The sequence below is a fragment of the Sipha flava genome, unplaced genomic scaffold, assembly GCF_003268045.1.
Source record: "Sipha flava isolate LNK unplaced genomic scaffold, YSA_version1 302_pilon_pilon, whole genome shotgun sequence".
Lineage (NCBI taxonomy): Eukaryota > Metazoa > Arthropoda > Insecta > Hemiptera > Aphididae > Sipha > Sipha flava.
Genome location: NW_020272978.1, coordinates 120,613 through 142,139, shown reverse-complemented (window position 1 = coordinate 142,139; position 21,527 = coordinate 120,613). Strand labels below are relative to the sequence as shown.

Below are 21,527 nucleotides of genomic sequence, written 5' to 3'. Positions count from 1 at the left end.
CCCCCCCCCCCCCCCGAAATTAATTCCTATATACGCCACTGTGCTACGCGGATTGGTTCGCGGTGACTGCGTTACCCCTTCGCCCTTCTTCTCAATGACTGCCGGTACATCGCACAGTAACTTCGCACGGCCGACGAAAAGTCGTTCCGTTTGCGCGTAGTAGTCGCTGTGCAGGACACACTGTGATTATTAATTCATTCGGTAGTGAATATAGGGGGAGAGTACCTGTATTGCTGTAAATCCTCACCCTGAAATATTAAAAAAAAAAAAAATTGGCATCATTTTGACGAATGACCTTTTTTATTTTTTTTTACTAATTTAAAATTTTAATGTTTTTCAAGGAATATACAATACATTGATAGAATAATAATTGGAAATGCATTACGTTATGTCCTACGTGAACGCGACGAAGATGAATTTGCGGCTAACCATTTTCTGATATTTTTTATTTGTTGACCGTGCAGTGTGCAATCTGTATCTGTACTTTTCTTTAAACTTATTTCAGAGAACATTTTTTTTTTCTTTTTGATACTCAATCCCTCCTTAAGATTTTTATTTCTAAAATGTTCGTTGCGCAAATACATTTCGGGTATGTTCGCAAAAGATACAGATCACGTAGAAAATAGTGGAAAATAGATAAGAAAAAAAAAAGTTATGGACTTTATTTATATTAAATAAAGTTATTTATTATATTAAAAAAAGTTATATTTTCCATGTGTTTCATTATTTTTGAGCCAAACGTACTTTATATTCCATACCCGGAATCGTGGATAAGAAGAAGCACCTCAAAAAATCGAAAAATGCTAAATGCTTAAAAGCAATACTCTTGTTCGAAATTGGCAGTTCCGAAGAAGTAAATTTGATCGCCTCGTATCATTATTTATCAACAATATTATGAACTCAATGAGACAAATGATTATATCCGTTCATAAAACACCATCACTCTTTATTTCAGAAACATTTTCCCGATATAAAGTATCTAATAATTAGATACAATAATACAATAATTAGATTCTAATTATTAAACATTACAAAGTAATTTTGATTTTCAAAAAAAACACATGTAAATCTCTTTACTCGGCCCAGAAAATTATGACTTCCACAAATTATTAAGTTAACCGATGATCATTACGTGTTATTTATAATGGTAACTTTTACAACACATAACCGAAACTATAAGAAATTCATAAAAATAAACTAAATACTCAAAAAACTTATGATAACGTTTAAATTATTAGTATTTTAAAAGTACTTCGGTAATGGCAAATTCTAATATAAACTATTTAAAAAATCTTATAGAAACCAATCAATTATATTTTGGTTGATTAAAATGTTATATTCATTTTAGGAATAAAAACAGGTTACTCATGTTTTTAATAGAAATTCTGGCATCATTCTAACTATTAAATGTTTTTAACTAAAAAAGTATTTTAATTTAATTCTATAGTTTACAAAATACTAGCCTTAGGTGATATAACTAAAATAGCAAAATTATTTTAAGCATGTGTTTCTTAAAAAAAAAAAACGTAATTGTATTATATTTATTTGGGAAATTCTTATACTAATCAATTATTTTACTTTAGAGAAAATTTTAACTGAAAGATAAATGATTAAGCACAATAAATATAAGTAGCATAATAAAAGAAAACTCTAAATTTCAATAAAAATTATAGTGAACATAGGATATTACTTGATATTTATTTTGGAAAATAAAAATTGTAATTAAATAAAATACATATTTTTATATTTAATAAAAACCCCTTTTAACCGAGTTATTTTCAATGAATATATTATTCATATTTGTTTCATTTATGAAATTTTTACCATTACTTTAACATTTTTAAAAAATAGACACAATACTGAATTTATCAATCCTTATTTTTCACACTTCACAATTAAACTTTTTTTTTTTATTATTATAATGTTATTATATTATTAATTTAGGTTTGGCGAGAAAACTATAATTTTACACCTTATTTTTTGTTTAAAATTTAATTTTAAAATATCTTAGAATTTAATACATTATTAAATAAGTTAACAATAAATTACAAAATTAATGTGAGCAACACAATAAGTATATATAAATAAATTGTGAATTTATAGTTATATTTTATCGTATTAATAGAGTACACAACTGATATCATGTTAATTAAATTATTCGTTTAGTTATCACAAATATTAAATATATTATAAGTAGACATGTTGAAACTAAAAAAATATCATTAATTATTTAATTGGCCTAACAAAGAAAATTTGTTATGCTTCCCCGGGTGAACTATGTCGTTTGATTTAGGTTTTAAATAAAATGAAATTTTCATCAGTATGCTGTAAAAGTAATAATTTTAAAATATTTCACTTTTTATAATGATAAATTACTTACTTCCTAAAAATACATTTCGAACAAATATCGCGAATTAGATTTATGTAATTCGGCGTATGCAAATTTACACAATAATCAATCAGTGGAAATAAGCCCCATCGACTTATTCGACAATTGTTGACAATATATTTTATTTACTAATTTATGTGATTAGTTGAATTGATTTGACGGTTATTGAATAATTAAAAATCAAATCAAACAACAGCTAATGAATAAATAATAATAAATTAATCCATGAAAGTAACTACAATTTATGTAACCAACAATTAATTCAAATAATTAAATTTTTTTTTTTTAAAAATACAGTAACTTGCTTCAAAACTAGTGAAATAATTTTTAATTTTAAAACCAATAAAACTAACATATAATATTAGTATACCCACTGTTATTATGTGTAAGAAGTAATTTTATTGTTTTTTCAATAGTCCAAGGGATATTTGGCTTTAGATTAATTCATAAGAAGCTTATGGAATCGTATTAAATTTAAAGTTTAAATAGCTTTGAATTTATAAACATATAAAACATATAACAGTAGGTTAATTAGGTGCAGACTTTGTTTTTGATTTATGTTCGACGCAAATACTTATGATCACCTCGACTAATCAATTTATGATAATATGTGAAAAGGGTTTGAATAAATGTGAAATGCTTTAAATTCCAATGACAGGGTGTTCGGTTAATGCAAGAAACTGAGAAAAGACGAACAGACGATGGAGAAAAAAGAGGCGAGAAGAAAAACAACAGACTTGCCAGTCGAGTTATACAGTACAGTCAGTTAGGTAGTTTGGTATTGCAATCCGTGAAAGCCGCTGCCGCGGGAAGATATACATGCCAAGCAACAAATGGAATCAACTACGATAGCAATGACAACAAAATGATGAGCAATTCCGTACGGTTGTTCGTAAAACGTGAGTACACTATAAAAAAAAAAATGCGAATAATTTAAAATAAAAAAATAAAATAAAAAATTTATATTTTCCAGTTCATCTTGACCATTCAATATTTATAACTGAACGATTAATTAATTAAAATCGTTCTTTTTTACACATATTTATTTACATATTATTTACACGTAATACAAATTGACTTTTGTCTCACTATATTATACTCGCTGAAATATTGTATGTTACGAGGTTTTATTTTCCATTCTTGTCACTTAGTTGTTTGCTAAGTTGTGTTTTTCGTCGTCCGAGTTTTGCGCATATTGATATTGGCTTTCTCAGCACCAAGTTAATACAACTATTTTTATTATCATACTATGTTTGTATTTATTTTTTATAATACCTCTTCCCCGTAAACGTATAATGTCCCGTCCATTTCACTTGACCCGCAGTTGTTGGTCACCTACGTATGTACATAACAATGCAGTGGGAGTCCGCCAACGTAGTGTTTCGTGGTTTTAATGGCTTTACGTGAACATTTCGATGACATTTTGATAACAATAATGTCCATATGATGTATATTTAAATGTCGTTTTTATTAATTTGTTTTTCATAAAATAATGTTAAGTATTTAATGAATGACCGCAAAAAAAAAAAAAACCTTCTCTCTAATAATCATCATGCATAATTAAGATTCTTTTGATATTATTGTTTAATATATAACTCATTATAAATGTATATACTGTTTTCACCAAGTACAGTTAATCAAAATTTAATTCCTGTGTCTTGATTGTTTATTGTTTATAAGGTTTTCGAGAAATTATTTGAAAAATAATACATTTTTGAATTTAGTTGAAACAGTGATTAGAAAATGTAAGATTCTAATTAAAAATACGTTTACAAATTGTTTTCATACTTAATTAAATATAATATCGATAAGATTCAAAAAATATATTTTGTAAATTGACTGTGTGAATTAGAATTAAAAATGTAAAAAAGTGTTTTCTGGTATGATTAAATTTGAGCTATATTATTAAAGTCAGTGATAAACCATAATAAAAGTTGATAAAATAATGCATTGCGAAAATATAGACAGTTTAATGTATATACTGTTAGTTGAAGTGGATGTAAAACTATAATCCCCAGATTGTAAGCTTTATTTGATTGCGGTTTCAAGTCCCACCTGTTAGAAATTAGTACATATAAGAACATGTAATAACTGAATACACCATTTGTGGAGTAATGACATAGAACTTGAAACATGTTAACTGGTGGAGAGTAAGGATCTGGAAACATTTAAAAGTAATAGAAAGAAAGTGTAAATACATTTTATGTGTACAAGATTAATGAAGTGGAAATCTGATACTTCATTAAAACAATCTAATAAAAATTATATTCAACATCAAATCTAATAAATATAACTATTTTTTTTAAATCAGTAATTATTTATTTTTAGTTTTATATAAAACTCAATCAAATCTTGAAAATATTGTTACTGTTGTAATTCGTTTTAATTAAGTACAATTATATTTTATAATTTTATCACTAATATAAAAATAAAAATAAATTTACTAAATTATGCGTATACCTACTGACTAGGAATAGTTAATTATACGAATGAGTAATTTAAAAAGTAAAATAAAAGTTAGGAAATTTAGTATCTAGAAAAGAAGATTTAAAAAAATATTTTAAAATATTAAAATTGACATTATATAATTTTAATATTACATCTTATTCTCTACTTAATCTATATCTATATCTATACTTGTATAATAATTTTTTTTTACAAATTTTGTTATGATCCAAAATAAAATATCTCTTGGTAAACTAAGTTCTTTAAAACAATATTTTTCAATAAGCTATCCTAAATATTACAAACAGCCCTGTAGATTATTAAAACGGTTGTTGAGATTTCAAGTATACAATTTTATTGTATTGACTTTATCAATTGCCTAAATAATAAAAAACATTTTTTTTTTTTTATATAGAAAATAATACTACTAATTTGTATTGTATCTTTTAAATAGTTTAAAATTAAATACATGTAGTTTAAGCAGACACCGATTATACATTACATAATTTATTTTTATTAACTTCATGAATTTAACAAAATACTCAGATAACAGGAATTTGAAATTAAAAATATTTCATGTATTAGGTATCTATATTAATTTAACGAAATTTAAAAATTAATAATTTGTCATTTACTATGTAATTAAACGGTTGGTGGGAATTGAAAGGTAGGACCACGATTAAAGATAAGATGGTTGCTCAACGAGCTATAACTTGGTGTTGCCCGTAATTTCTTTTAACCACAGAACTGAAGTATAGCGATCCAAGTGGCGAATTTGTGCAAAAAATCGTATGTCTGTGATAATACCACAGGCAATAATAATCATAGATAATAATATGTATGATAATAATAAACAATATTCTTTTAAATTAAAATACCATCTAATAATAATAATTTGCAAGTATTTTTGATTAACCTCTATTTTTTTAATTTATATTTCATATAAAAAAAAGTTGAATGTGCACAAGATTAAAGTACACAATACTTATAAATTTAATAATATTAATACCTATATAACTTACAGCTAGATACTTAAATAAAATTTAAAAATCATTTAGTTTAAATGAAAATTATCTTTTTTTACCTACTATTAATTAGGTAGCTACTAATTTAGACAATTTCTTTTTAGTCTTATTTTGTTTTTTAGACATTTGATTTTTTATATACGTGAATTGTCTCATTCTCATTATTATAAATGTACTACATATATCTGTAAGTATTTCAGTTTCATGACTAGTACATGAAAAATTCAACTTAGTATTGTAGGTTAAAAATTCTTCGTATGTGTTTTCAAAAACATGAATAGAATCTGCATGTTTTTGGAAACATTCTTCTAAATTTCTTAGCATCAAGAACAAGTTTTGATTGGGATGAGTTAAATAACCTCTAGACTTTAAATTTACTAAATCAGCCTCTGCTGAAGTATTACCACCAAAATTTTTTAAGCCTTTTATACAAATATTGCATTTCGTTTGATTAATTAAACGCTTTGCAATATACCTAAAAATAAAAATTTCAGTTACTATATAAACAAAATATTCTTTTATATTCTGATACAAATGTATACCTACCCGGATAAATAATAAACAGTACAATCAAAAATTGTTGAGTCTGAAAAATTATTTGGTTCTAGAATATCTTCTAACTCCGTCCCACCTTCATTAACAACAGTTGCTATTTTATTTTTTAATTGTATAAGTTTTTGTTCTCGAGCTGATGAATTTAATGGATCATTTATTATGTTTCTTAAGTCTGTTATTTTTATATGATTATTCGTTTCTAATAAGAAAAATTGAATATGAAAATTTAAATAATTTAGTAATATATTTTAGTTAGTTATATTTTAGTTGTCTCGTCAGAATTTTCTAGTCCTACATAATTTTTAGTTTTGTATAATTCAATACCTGCAGCCATAGATGTACTGAACAGCTAAAATAATTAATAATTCAAGTAAAACAATAATAGTTTTTATTTTGTACTAAAAAACAATTTTATTTTATTTAGAATTAATAAGAAACTACCCTTATTTATTTTCATTATATTATACTCATTAGTTACCTGCACAGCATATTTAACTTTCATTTTGGACAAATTATTTAAATCAAAATGTTGCTTGGTTAATTTTGGGCAAACTTTGGTCAGTGAATTTTTTTCTGTCTTATAAACTGTATAATAATGACTCCACTTAATAAACGATTTAGATGGATGTATCTATAATATAAATGAAAATATAAACATAATGCACAACTATAACTAAATAATAAATACCCTCAGTTGTTTTTTCTGATATAAACGGTTACGAACAGTTTTCATTAAATGCGGCGCATCTGAAAAAACAAAAATATTTCTATTAAAATCAAAAGGATTTTCAAAATAGTTTTTGAAATCTTCTTTTTTAACACTTACTCCAGTTCTTTCCATAATGTACGGTTAGTAGTTGCCCCGTCACTAGTCAAGCCAACAACTTTTGCTCCTGCATTTTCCAGCAATATTATAGCTTTAATAACAATTTTTGCAAGATCTACACCTAACACCAAAAATTATTAAACAACTAATAATGAAATATATTATTATTTTGAATTTCTTTTATTAATGTAACTAATAATTTATTAATACCTTTTATTGGACCTTTTGATGCAAAAACAGCTATGGGTTGGGTAAAATTATCAGCTAAACTTTGCCACATTAGAATCAACTCATGGTTGGCTTTTTCAGAGCTATTTATTTTATTTTCTATTTCATTCCCATAGTCTTCTAGCCCAGTATATGTTAAAGTACGACTGTTAACACTTATACTCTCTCTTAAGAAAATTTCATCAAATAACAGAACACCTATTTTCTGTTTTCAGTTTTGATAGTGAACTTTTTTTTTAATAGTTTGAAAAAATTCAAGTCAAAACCACAACCAATTTGAACAGCTAAAAGATTTCTTCGAACTGTGTTTACACATGGCAATGGAAGTATGTTATTATCCCTTAAAAATTTATAACCACTGGGAGATCTAAATTAAATAGCATAAAATAAGGAAAAAATATAATCATAATAATGTTTTGTTGTGAGTTTAGTAGCTAGTTCTTACCTAATTTGAAAAAGAAGACACAAAAGTGTCCAGTTTTCACTATATCTTCTATTTTTAATATTTTTAAATTTGGATGCTGCAAATATCTCATGTATAAGTTCAGATTGGCTCTTGGGAATCGTATGATTTTCTAATAATTTAGATAAAGTTGAATTACTCATTTCATTCATTTGTTTTCTGCAGTTATTTAAACTTTGCTGTAATCTTAGTATTTTTTTTACTTGCTCTAGAACATTTTTGTACAACTATTTTCTTGGCTTTTTGAATATTTTCAATTTTTTTTTTTTTATTTGGGGAATAGTATATTCTTGGGCTTATTCTTTTTGAACTCTTGTAAATTTTTTTTTTTACACTATATAATAGTCGCTTGCACCATAAACAAGAACAATCACTAAATATTAAATAATTTTTATAATAAAAATTAATAATTCAATTATAATGTTTCATGTTATGAATTTGTAGAATAGATAAATTTACTCATTATCTTCAGGTAGCACTTTCAAGCATTTTTCATGGAACCAATTACCACATGTTTCAACATATTGCTTACCAAAATATGTTTTGTAGGCAGTAATATCATTTGCTGTTATTGATCCATTACAAATCCTAGTTTTATTAAATATATCTAAAACTAATTCTAAGTCTTCTTTGCTTTTTAACAAAGAATTAGAAGAACCAATATCTGCAACTGATATTTCTCGGTCATAAATATGTAAAATAATACTTAAATCTGTAAAATTAAATAAAATTATACATTAAATAATTGCAGTGTATTTTAAATAATTAAATATAATAATTTACTAACCTTCTTTTAGTACTTGATGTTTTTCGATAAACCTGAAGTATGAGACAGTAAATGGTCCCATTTTATAAAAAGAAATTGACTTTTTAAATATTTTAGCTTTGTCATCAATCAAAGTATCAACCGACCACCTAATTGGTAAATTAATTTTATTTGTTTGGTCAAATATAATATTAAACAAACTAGTTTCTTCAATTATATCATCAAGCTGTAAATAAAAAAAAAATACAATAATGTTAATTAAATGTTTTATAAATTACCTACTTTAAGTTTTTTATGAAGTGAGTACATTTTTTCTTCATATTCATTATTGATTGATGGACTACATTCCAAACTAAGACAGTAGTTATGGTCATTATTATGTTTTAATCCTATAGATTCTTTCTGGTTAATTAGAAATAATAATACATTAGGTATAATATTACTAGTGTGTAATTATTACATTTAATTCAGTTGTTTTATTAGATTATTAGAATACCTAAACAATACCTTAATAAGTAGAATAATACCTGAACATTTTGCAATGATGTGTCACTGTTAATAAAACATGGAACAGCACCTTGTCTTAATCTAGGTCGTTTTAAACATATCTAAAATATTTAATACTTGCTTATAAATCATAACATATTGAATATTAACTAATTATTATCTATTACTATATAGAATAGTTTATATAGTTGGTTATTATTTAACCAAGTAGGTTATTAAAGTTAATTAATGTATACTAAACTTAACTTACCGTGTATTTGGAAAAGCCTTGTCCAGACTCCCACGTATCAATAATATCATTTCTATTAAAATGTGATCCGCAAACTCTAAATTGTTTTTTTTAATTTTATACCTAGAATACACTCCCATTCTTTCAATTTAATCTCACTTTTAGGTACAATAAAAGAAGATTTGTGTTGATTAACACAACTCGGTACACAACACTTCATTTTAGTTAATTGGGTAAAGGTGCGTAATTATTAATGTATAATTATTAAAAAATTATATTCAAAAACATAAAAAAAAAAAAACGCAAAAGTACTAAAGTTTAATATGCTTAATCGTGATTTAAACCATGGTAAATGGGAGGGAAATTAATACCCGTTTTTTCCACTTGGAACACTAATACTCAGTTCTTATCAACAGAAATTGTTAAGAATATTTCAGAAGCATACATTTTATTAATACTACGGCTCGTTGAGTAACCATCTTATCTTTAATCGTGGGTAGGACTAATAATAAATAGTATGAATAATAAAATGTATTATAGATATCATATCGTGAGATATTATACAAATATAAGTGCACTTTCATTAAAATGTTTTATAATTTTCTTCTTGACGCGTCCGTTTTGAAAAAAAAGCAAACCAAAATGTATTTAAATTTTCAACAACTTACTCTTAATAGCCTGTTTTTCGAATATATATATACATATATATATTTATTGTTCCAAGTTTGGCCATAAGAAATTAATAACACTTAATTTCCATTTATATATATATATTAGGGTGATCTAGCAGATTTGATCAAATAAGACCACAGGAATTCAGAGTATTAATGTTAAATAACTCAATTTAATAATTTAATGTTAAATAATTAATAGTAAAGTATAGTTTTGAAATAATCAAGTTACTTCGACTAATATTATTCTATAAAATAGGATATTTTTATCGAAAATGTGTGACTTTTAATTAGCTTAAAATAACTACAAGTATAACGCATAAAAGGAAAAATTATAATTTTTATTCAACTAAAAATGTTAAACACTACAAATGTTATTTTTAAAATATCTAGTCGATTTAAATTTACATAACAAGAATCCAGTAACATTTTTAAATACGAATTTTCTGTTATTGTTACTGCGGAAATGTAGAAAAACGTCACTTAACTAGCAAAAAAGCTTACTCTGGTAATTCTTGAAAAAATGTTATTCATTCCAATTGATTTACCGGTGAAGTGTTTTCTCGTCCCGGAAAACATGCACGTGACACCGATTTGATCGGACCATTCATTTGATACGCGCGTTTCGCTGCGAGATCTGTTGCTTTTCATCGTATTATTTTTTAAAAAATCATCGAAATCGGACACAGGCACGTTAATCGACGAAATCGAAAAAGGACCTGTCATACGTCAACGCATAATTCGCATGAATTCGTACTTGAACGTAAAAAACATTAAAACGTAACTTGGAGACTGAAAGTTAGCCTTGTTTCCCGAATTGGACGAAAACCCGATATTTTCTCTTCCTTTTTTTGGCTTCGTCTTGTCGTTCATCGGCGGACGACCCGCAAGCGCATATCCGTTCTCGATATACCACTGCGTCGACTCCAATGTCTCGACTAAAACGTTCACGTAACACGCGTATATCCGAACGGTCGTACACGTTTTTATTTGGCGTGCCAAATCGCGAGCACGTGATTTCAAATAAGTGCGTACTTATTTGATTTATCGGTACGTCAATATTGTCCGTACGACGACCCGCGTGAATCTCACCAAAAGAACTGTGTTTACACACTGAGGTATTTTTCCCTAAAGCGTTTTATACAACGTTCACACAAATGTAGTGCTCGAGAGTGAATCAACTGTTGAACACCGTTGTCGTCTCGAAACGTTCGAAAATCGAGTTCAAATCGAGGCGACCCGTCAACCGACATTAAAACTACAGTGCACTGACCGAGTGACACACTCAGTGGCGTAGGACTCGCTAATTATAGGATAAAAACGCAACTTTTGCACAATTTGGCGCCCCTTTGAAATTCGTACCCCTAGTGTAGGCACAGTTCGCCATACCCTTGCTACGTCATTGGACTTACGTTAACGTTTTCTTCAATGGCGGTGCCAGAAACGGGTCGGGCCCTACCCGAAAATACTCGGCCCCACCAGTGGCCCTGCCACTGGCCTGACCTTAGGCACAACAATAATAATATAGTAATTTTACATTAGTGGAATTATTTCAAAGCGTCGTATTGCTGTTTAAGATTTTAAAATATGGTTTATATTAATCGTCGTTATTATTCGTTGCGGCTGAAATCTCGTATTTCGCGGCCCCGCCCAACGAAAAGAATCCTGATCACCTTGATGACACGAATCTGTTTGTTTCATATTTGCCGCGCACCCACGCAGACGTGCCAGTGTGCCGGCACCGCGAAGACGTGGTGATCGTGATGAAGAAGTCGGACCCGGTGACCGGGCCGGTGATCCGGTGCCGGGCAGGACACGGACATCCGCCGGCCAACCAGTACAATTGGAGATTCTACCCGGAACAGGCCGAGCCGGAGCGTCGGCACAGCGGGCCGTCGCCGGATGGATCCGACGGGATGATGGCGTACGCCGGACGGTCTACCAGAGGGCTGGGATCGTTGCTTGCGGAGACGGCTGTGCCGGACGGCGGCGGCGGAACATCATACGCATTCACCACGAATACGCCGGTGTTGAAATCGTACGCGTCCAACGTGGCCGCCGCCGCTGCCGCTTCGTCCGCTTCATCCGCTTCGGGCGTGGCGACATCCCCGAAGTTCTTGCACGGTCGCTTGGAGTGCCGGGCCGTCAACTCGATGGGCGTGCAAACGAAACCGTGCGTTTACCGTATCACAGGTAAGCAAGGCATCCTAATAATTTTTTTGGGTTTCGGGTTTCGGGTGTTCAAACACCGCAATACAACATTTAAACAAACATTTGGATGTTAATAACCGTTATTATTCGGGTTAATATTGGTTAATACGGGTGTTGAGTAGTCAAGGAAAAATATTATTTTTCATTGGTGGAGGGTGGTAAGCCCCCCTCCACTAATGAAATATTTATATTTTTTGTTACCTGCCCATGTAATAAAATATCAATATCTTATACAACTGTGCAACAGTTTTTTAGACCAAACTATCATTATGTTAATTTCAATCAATGGTGTTACCACAATTTATTTTCGAGGAAGAGGGGGGGTATTTTATATGTGTATAAAGCTTATAAATTATAGTATCTATTAAGATTAAAAATACTAACACTATATCCTAGTCCTAGTTAATGCAGGTATATTGCATGCAACAAAAAACAAACTATTTTGTATTCTGCGTTTGTATTTGTGGCATAGGTGGAAATCAAGGGAAGGGGCTTGAGGGGACTAAGCCCCCCCAAAAATATAAAGTACAGGTCTTAGCCCTTGCCCTAAAAATTGTTAAGTGACTAAAAATAAAATAATTATTATAATTAAAAAATGCATTTTTAATAACAGAATTAAAAAAAAATATTCTGTGATAAAAATCAAATCAAATTTGTAAGATTTTACAAAGTTCTTGTCATGACTTGGAACTATCGCAAGTAATGTAATATTAATAATATGTAATAATACCCGTATAGGTTGTTTAATTTAATTAATTAATAATATCTGTTTAGAATACCTACTCCAAAAATGTTTAAGATAAGGCACCTAATTGTTTTTTTGTTTAAATTGTTGATTAAAAATGTCAAATTGTCAAACAATTTATTGAAATTGCCTCAACAAAATTCCTTTAACAAACAAGTTTGTTTAAAATATAATATTTTCTTTTCTTTTCAATGAAGATCTTTAACTGATTTTTGTATTAATCTGGCATTCATTTCTTAAAAATCTCAATAACTGTTCTATATTTAGGTCACTCGAACTATTCTACATCGTAGACACAATTGTATAAATGTATCAAATAAAATATATCACTTACCTAAAAAAAATTAATTTTTAGAGTATTCATCCGTAACTTAATTTAATTATTAATATTTTCATTTTATACACAGATAAAATGTTGATCGGTCAAGGCCATCGTGAAATCGCTGATTGTCGACCGATGTCAAGGAAGGAACTACCAAACGAAACCGTCAACTCCTCTGATTTATATCCGTGTGGTATTAAAGTGGAGGACATGGTCACCAACACAAACCGAAAGATAAGATTTTGCATTGCATGCACACTAAACGAATCTTCGTCGCATTACCATAACCAGCGGTTCAGTTACATACTGCAGTTATTGAAAAACTTGCCGGGAAAAGCACCTTCGTCAGTTATTATTGCATTTAATATAACTGGTGTTACCATAACCGATAATAGTGGAAACAATAAAACTAATTCTAACGAACAAGACGAGGATGATTATTATTCGTATTTCGATCCAGAAGAAGAGGACATGAAATATGGAGAGAGGGGCGATTATAGTCAAGAGATTAAAAACGTTGTTCAGAGAGTAGTATTTGTTATTGACGACAGTGTGGAACCAGGAATGTACCGGGGAAGAATTTATAATAGTAATGAAGGCATCATATCATCGATCGTAAAGGGAATGATCAATGTGGCAGCTGCTACAATGAATGATATCAATGTCAATGATGATTCCGACAACTATATCATTGATGAAATTGAAGACAACAACACAGGTAGGGTTACGTATACAAATTGATATTGAATTGCTTGAAACATTGATTTATTTTTAAATTTAAGTCACTTTTTTTTAATATTTTATGATAAAATAATAGTATAAACTATGTAAGAAACAATCGATTATTTGAACACTAACCAGTTAACAATATCAGTTCATACAAATTAAAATTCAGTTTTATAAATTATATCTCATTTTAATGTTTACCAATAACATTAAAGCATTATAGTATTATTAGATATCAATTATTAAATGTATTTTTACTTTATTTGAGTAAAAATATACTTTGGAAAATGAACGATAGTATGTTGAATAACTATTGAGGAACGACTGTTTTGATGAATTTTTTAATAAATTAGTATGAATTAAGTTTTCGATTTAAAAATACTCTATATTATTTGTTTCTCTTTAGTCGGCTATAAAAGGACAAAAGTTTAACTAAAAGTTTCATAATTAATTTTTTTTTTATATAATTAAAATCATATATTTGTAATGGTACGGATTTATTTAATATCAACATGTGGTTTTAATGATTTTAAATTATCCAATATAGAATTAGTATTTCTTAACTATACGCATTGCTCTACGAAGTTTATTTATTTATTTATTTATTTAGAAAATAAAATGCAATTTTCGCTATGTCGTTAAATTTATTTGGAAAACTTCGATAACTTGGATAAATTAATTTTTATGTATTTCTGATTCTGATATTTATTTTCAAAAAATATATTATTATACATGTACATGCTTCTAAAAAGTAGATAAGTATTTTTATTCGTTTCACACAACAATGAACTATTAGCCATATTTTACACAAAACACACTTTCAGATATTTTTAGTAAAATACTTACTAAAAAGAGATGTACGACTTAATCTTCTTGTGTTTATTTGTACAAGTACAAACATATTTGACGTTAAAATACCAACACTATTAATTTTTATTATTTTGTTAGATAAAACGAAAATTATTGATTCCGATAAAACTACTTTGCAAATTAAATGATAGTAATTCGAAATAAATTGATAAATAGGTTCAAAATCGTTTATACCTAAACAAATAAAATATTAACTAACTACTTCACAACAAACAGATACCGAATAAGACTGGTGTTCTTGTTAGTATAGTAAACGCTGTGGCCAAAAACTCGTGTTTATTTTTAAATAATTTTTTTTTTGCCAATGTTATCAATGTCTGATACATGGTAATAACAAAACTTTCCAATAGAATACTGAAGAATCATGATAACATTATTTTAAACGCATGCATTATTAAAATCGTCGGTGGGGTGTTTAAGAACAAGAAGAAAAACCACCCTTTGAAGTACGAAATTTAATATTATACAATATTACGTGTAAACACGGATGACATAATATTCTACGTTTGCTTAAAAAAAACGTAAATAGTTAATTCCGAGCCAAGACGGTTAAACAGTGAAAACAAACTGGCGTACTTGATCTTTTTACTTGTGTACATTTCCGAACCGCCTCTCTTTGTGGAGTGTAATGCTGTCGGTGTCCGGAAAAATGCACCCCACTCATGTCCGAGTGACGACCGTTAAGCGTAAAGCCGGATGACCGTTTGCTGAAAAATTGTGCAAATAAACCGATACACTTAGATACAAGCAGATGTACCATTCAGTGGCGTATCCAAGAGGATGTTTAGAGGGTTATAACTCCTCCGAAAATATTTCAATTTTTAATTAATTTAATGATCGATCGACACAGCGCCCATCGGTCCCCATTACTTTCAAGATATCATACATAGTATATACTACGTATACAATTAACTAATCCCCCCCAAAAAAAAAATTATGGATACGCCCCTGGTACCGTTATCTGCGGGTTAACGCCGTCGTGGGCGCGCGTGCTCTCATATCACAGGGCGCATTACAACGAAATCATAACAATCGTAACAATATCAACAACAATAGTGCAACCGGCGGTTGTGTGTATCACGCGCGCCCGCGAATAATAAATAAAATTCGTTCGCAAGAATTATAACTTTTGTCAGCGGCGTGCGCGCGAGTCGAAACGGGGAACGCCGGGCGAACCTCGGGGCGTAATGGCGTGCACGCCCGACGGACCGGAAACAGCCGAGATAATCCTCGTTCCTCTCTCCCGACGCTTCCGGTAACCCACGTGCATCGCTTCCTTCGTCTTCGAAAGTCTTTGTAACCGCCGAATCTTTGTATACTATATTACCTGTATAAAACACCGCCACGCGCGTTGTTGGCATAACAATGTTCGGTGCGCTTGTTGTACACGTAATACACACACGCACACGCAATCGGAAGCTGTGCTTATTGATGTGTGATTTTTGATTATAACAACAAGTGCACGCGTGCGTTGTGCACAAAACATGCGAGTCGGTTTCGTGCGAGAAAAGAGCGTCGTTTCCGCGCGTAGACGACGACTAGAGATGGTAATCTGTTGTCTGAGGGGTGGTAGGAATGTGAGCCGTTGTAGTCTCGCGTACACGCGTATACACGCATTTCACACCTTTAACACCGCCGTCGACGACGGATAAACGAAACGGTAAAATTATTTTATACGTGAGGGTTTCCGGTACGATAGACACTCTCACCGTCTATCTCTCTCTCGCATACACGCACACACGCACATTCTATTTTCCTTATGCACTAGAGACAAGAATACATGTTTATCACGTGCGAGATACTGCGAGTATCTGGCGCGCATGATAAAGATATAGAAGCACAGACTCCATATTACCGCCAGCGAGTACGTTTATGCGCATGCACACTGTGGCGTGTCCCCGAATTTCTACGAGGGAAACGTAAAGGGATCCATCTCCTAACTCACATTTCGTAAAACTATCTCCTTTAACATTCTTCCTGAATATTCACTGTTCGGTTAACACAATTGACCGCGATAAAAATCACCAATCGGTTATAAATAATAGTTTTATCTTAACTTATTATCAACTAACTATGATTATATATCATCTCGACCGCAGTTCCGAGTAGTGTTCCACATGGACCGGTCACGTTAGTCCGGTCCAGTTTTATCGTATAAAAATTATTGAAAGATTGGTTCGGTTAAACACCATATTTTTATGAAAGATTTCAGTTCGGTCCGATTTCTAAAATATAATGAGATCGGTACGGACCGGTTAGGCGGTTACTGCTCGTTTAAAATCCATTGAACAATGATTATACATTTTAAAGACATTATTTGCAGGGCCGGCGGAAGGCACGTGCGACCTTTGCGACCGCACAGGGTAGAAATTTATTTTAGAATTTTAGGGGCGGCATTAGTTATAAATAAAACTATGTAATTTTCACTATTCCTCACTGTAAATCTAAAATAAAAATAATGGTGATTAAATTATTTTGAATGGTCCTGTGTAATTTTATGTAGTACCTAAGTAAGTAATATTAGTAAATAATATAATGTGTGGGCTAGCCATTAGCATTTTTGCTCCGCGTATTTTGCGATTATCTTTGTGGTTTCCAATTAGCAAACATGAACCAAATCAAATCACGATTAAGTTCCCCAAAAACGCATGTACAATAATCAATAATTATTAGCGATAAAAACTAGTTCACTTATGAGTTGTGACTAGTGACAACTATCATAGACGAAACTACGGGTCAGGCCAGTCAGGCCATGGCCTGACCTAATACCAACGAAAAAAAAATATATATATATATTATATATTTTAATAATTATTTAGGCGTTATAAACAATATATTTATACATGTACACGTATACATTTGTACGTTTCATATAATACTATAATATAATAAGTATATAGGTACAATTGCTACAAATAAGGATTATAATAGAAAATAATAAGACTATTCTATGTATTCGAATAATCGGTTTTATTAGTTATTGCTTAATTTAGACATTTGACGTTTATTTTTATAATTATATTATAGGAAATAATAGTTAATTTTACGTAATAATACTTTTTATATTTTTAATTTGGCGTGACCTAATAAAAGTGTCTAGTTTCGCCTATGACAACTATCGAACTATACGTAGTCTATTCTCAACCGTCAACGATTATAGAGTGCATATTATTTAGTTGATCAATATTCAACACGTCATATTTATAATTTGGTAAATGTTTTTTTATTTTAAATAATTGAACAGTTATTAATATTAAATAGGTAATTTATTTTATACAATGGAAAACTAAGAAATAATACATCCCGATATTTGATTTTAAATTTTGAATGTACGTAACCTACGTGCAGGGCTTGAAATCGAAATAAAAAATTTCGATTTTAATTTCTATTTTGATTATTGATATTAGTTTTTTTTAATTTCGATTTTGGTTTCAAATATTGATATTTATTTTTTGCAATTTCGTTTTTGATTTCGAATATCGATTTTCATTTTTTTCAATTTCGGTTTCAGAAATCGGTATTTATATTTTTTCGATTTCGAGTTCACAACAGAATGTTATCTATCTATGACATAATAATTTCTCAAATTTTAGTACATCATCAGCATAATAGTATTGTAAGCTGTTACTGATATAGGTAGTATATATTTAAATCTATTTTTTTATTACCTATGTTATAAAACATTTCGTACAAACTACAATTATTATTAAAGTGTCTCAAATATGAAAAAAACATAATATGAAAGTGAAGCTAAAATGAAGTCAACTAAGGATATATCTATGTGAAATGATTAAAATGTAAAATAAAGTTTTTTATTCATAGACTCAGACCAAGGCCGTATCTAGAAAAAATTTTCGGGAGGGGTCCAAAACATGTACATTATAATTTTATTGAATTTAGATTTTAACTTTTGATATTTGGTTAAAAATAAGAAAGAAAAAGATTTAATCTTCTTTTATTTAAATTAATATCATATTTTCATATGATATTATGATATAAAATTAAAAGCAATCAATGATTAATTGGAGCTTAAGTTATTTTTGACTGAAAATATTTATGTTGGTATTAAAAATTAATAATATTTAAATAAATAATTTAAATAAACGAATAACTATTCGTTGGCAAATTCTTTTAAAACATGTTGAAGAACTAACTCTCAGACTATTAAGTCAAACCCGGTGAGAAAGTTGAATAGATGCACTTAAATCGTTTCGATATTACATAGGTGAAATGTATGATGCTTTGTTTGAAATATCGGTAATATAAATTTAGATTCAATGGTTAAACATGAAGCTGAATGTTTATGTAATCTCGTAAAAACATTTAAATTTATTTGTTCTGTTGTCATTTGGTACGACTTACTGAATCATATTAATCAGTAAATTAATGCAAAAACCAAATTTTGATATATCTTTAGCCTTGAACATTTTAAAAACTTTATTGAAACATTTAAATGAACTAAGATCAGAAGAATCTTTTGAGAAAATGATTATAGATTCAACAGCACTTGCAACGGCAATGGGAGTAGAATCTGTTTTTGAGAACTCACGGGGTAGAATTAAACCACGACATATTCGTAAACACTTTGATTATGAACACAACAATGAATCAGTTATTGACCCAAAACAGCAATTCAAAATAAATTCACTTAATTACTTTACACTTAATGTAGCTATAAATAGTGTAAATGATAGCTTTGAACAGATAAAAGAACATAATAACAATTTATCGTTTTTTTACAATTTGAAAAAAACTAAAAAATCTTACACATGAAAATACATTAAAACATTATAAGGACTTACAAATTCTTCTTACTGATGGTGATTCAACAGATATCAATGGAATCGAAATGGCCTTTGAATTAAAGTCAGTATCAGCAATGGTTGATGATAACTTAACACCTTATAAACTCTTAAGATTTGAAATAAATGCAGATGACTTTGCACCAAATCTATCCATTGCCTTACGAATTTTGCTAACATTACCAGTATCAGTGGCAAATGGTGAAAGAAGTTTTTCGAAATTGAAACTTATCAAAACATACTTACGCTCAACAATGAAAAACGAACGACTTTGTGATCTAGCCATGATCTCAATTGAACACGAAGTTAGTCAAGGAATTAGTCGACGATTTTAAAAAACTTTTAAACTACCCTATTTGGCAATTTTTCAACCCTCTTGAGGGACGTGAAGGAGGTGAGTTAACGATACTAAATTCGGCCTAATATTTTTTCTCATTGTAATAATCAAAATGGTGGGTACCTGGATTAAAAATATTGACTTTTTTTCTTCTCCTATAACTAAGGATCACCCTAATATATATATATTCCATTTTAGTCATTAGATCAGCTTTTTTTTCATATTCCTACAAGTGGTAAAAATGTAAATACGCCTCAACACAGAATTTATTTTTCACTTCTTAGTGCGAACACTTTGATCAGGCTTAACACAATTCTCATATATTTGGGTGCATTGAAGTTCGGCAATAAATTACGTGCACAGTTACGGAGAGATCAAGTAAGAACATATTTTCTGCAGTATCGATAGTTGGTATATTTTTTTTTTTTTTTCTATTGGTTTCTATTCCTTTCACGTCAGCCACGTGCACAAATTGTATAACCCGACGATATTATGATTATGGCCGGTGTGCTTTTTCTTTTCTTTTGTTGTACACGTGTCGCGCCGCACACTCTGCGAACACGAGTATACCGGAAAACATTACACAACATATTATGTTGTTCCGCATTTACGTGTGTGTGTTTACATGTACATTATCAACCGAAACAGGGGTTGACGGCCCAGAGGTGTTTTACACTGATGGGAGGGGTATGCGACCGCTTTTTCAACGTAATTAACTATAACCACCTAAACCATCAACGTTCCGTAAATTTAAATTCAATTAACGGTTGTCGACAGTTTCATCAAAACCGAATTATATGTAATAGTCGTTTAACATTTAACTGTTGTGCAATATTACAATACATCATCATCATCGTACGGCGAACGAAATCTAAGAAGTAAAACGGTACAATAAATACCATACGAAGTGTGTTGAGTTAGTTAGTTTGAACTTTATAAGTACTTCAGGTGAAATACAAAATTAAAATAACGAATAGGTTTAAATAAATGTGACCTTAAGTGAGTGACTTAATTCGACAGCTCTATTCTTGAATATTTTATGGACACCTAACAGAAATTAAGAGTTATGTATACATACGCGTGTTCAGAGCTATATTTCACAAGGAACTGTTAAAAAAGGCAATAATAATACATTTAGAATCTACTGAACATTTACATAATCTACCCCCTCGATCTCAAAGAAAAAAATGGAATAAAACTGATGAATAATAATTGTATTGTGTCAAGAAAAACATTTATATACCTCCCTGGATAATAGGACAAAACGTCATTACTTTTAGGTGAAAATTCAAATCGCAGCAAAACAACTTGAACAATATAAATAGAAAAAATAATAATTAAATAGTGAAAAACGGAAGATAAACAGAAGATGCTAAATTGGCATAATGGCCCATTTTAATGTAAATAATC

At 29.6% G+C, this 21,527-nt stretch overlaps 1 protein-coding gene and 1 pseudogene across 2 annotated transcripts in view; one reads left to right on the top strand and one right to left on the bottom strand.

Annotated features, from left to right (window-relative positions):
* The window catches only part of LOC112686242, a 245,020-nt gene that overhangs the window by 200,427 nt on the left and 23,066 nt on the right, over positions 1-21,527 (top strand). For both annotated transcript variants that reach the window (XM_025558448.1, XM_025558449.1), the window contains exons 10-12: positions 3,048-3,288; positions 11,827-12,297; positions 13,468-14,100. In XM_025558448.1, the coding sequence (XP_025414233.1) occupies positions 3,048-3,288; positions 11,827-12,297; positions 13,468-14,100 (1,345 nt within the window). The remainder of the gene's footprint in view (positions 1-3,047; positions 3,289-11,826; positions 12,298-13,467; positions 14,101-21,527) is intronic.
* On the bottom strand, positions 7,219-8,106 carry LOC112686243 (annotated as a pseudogene).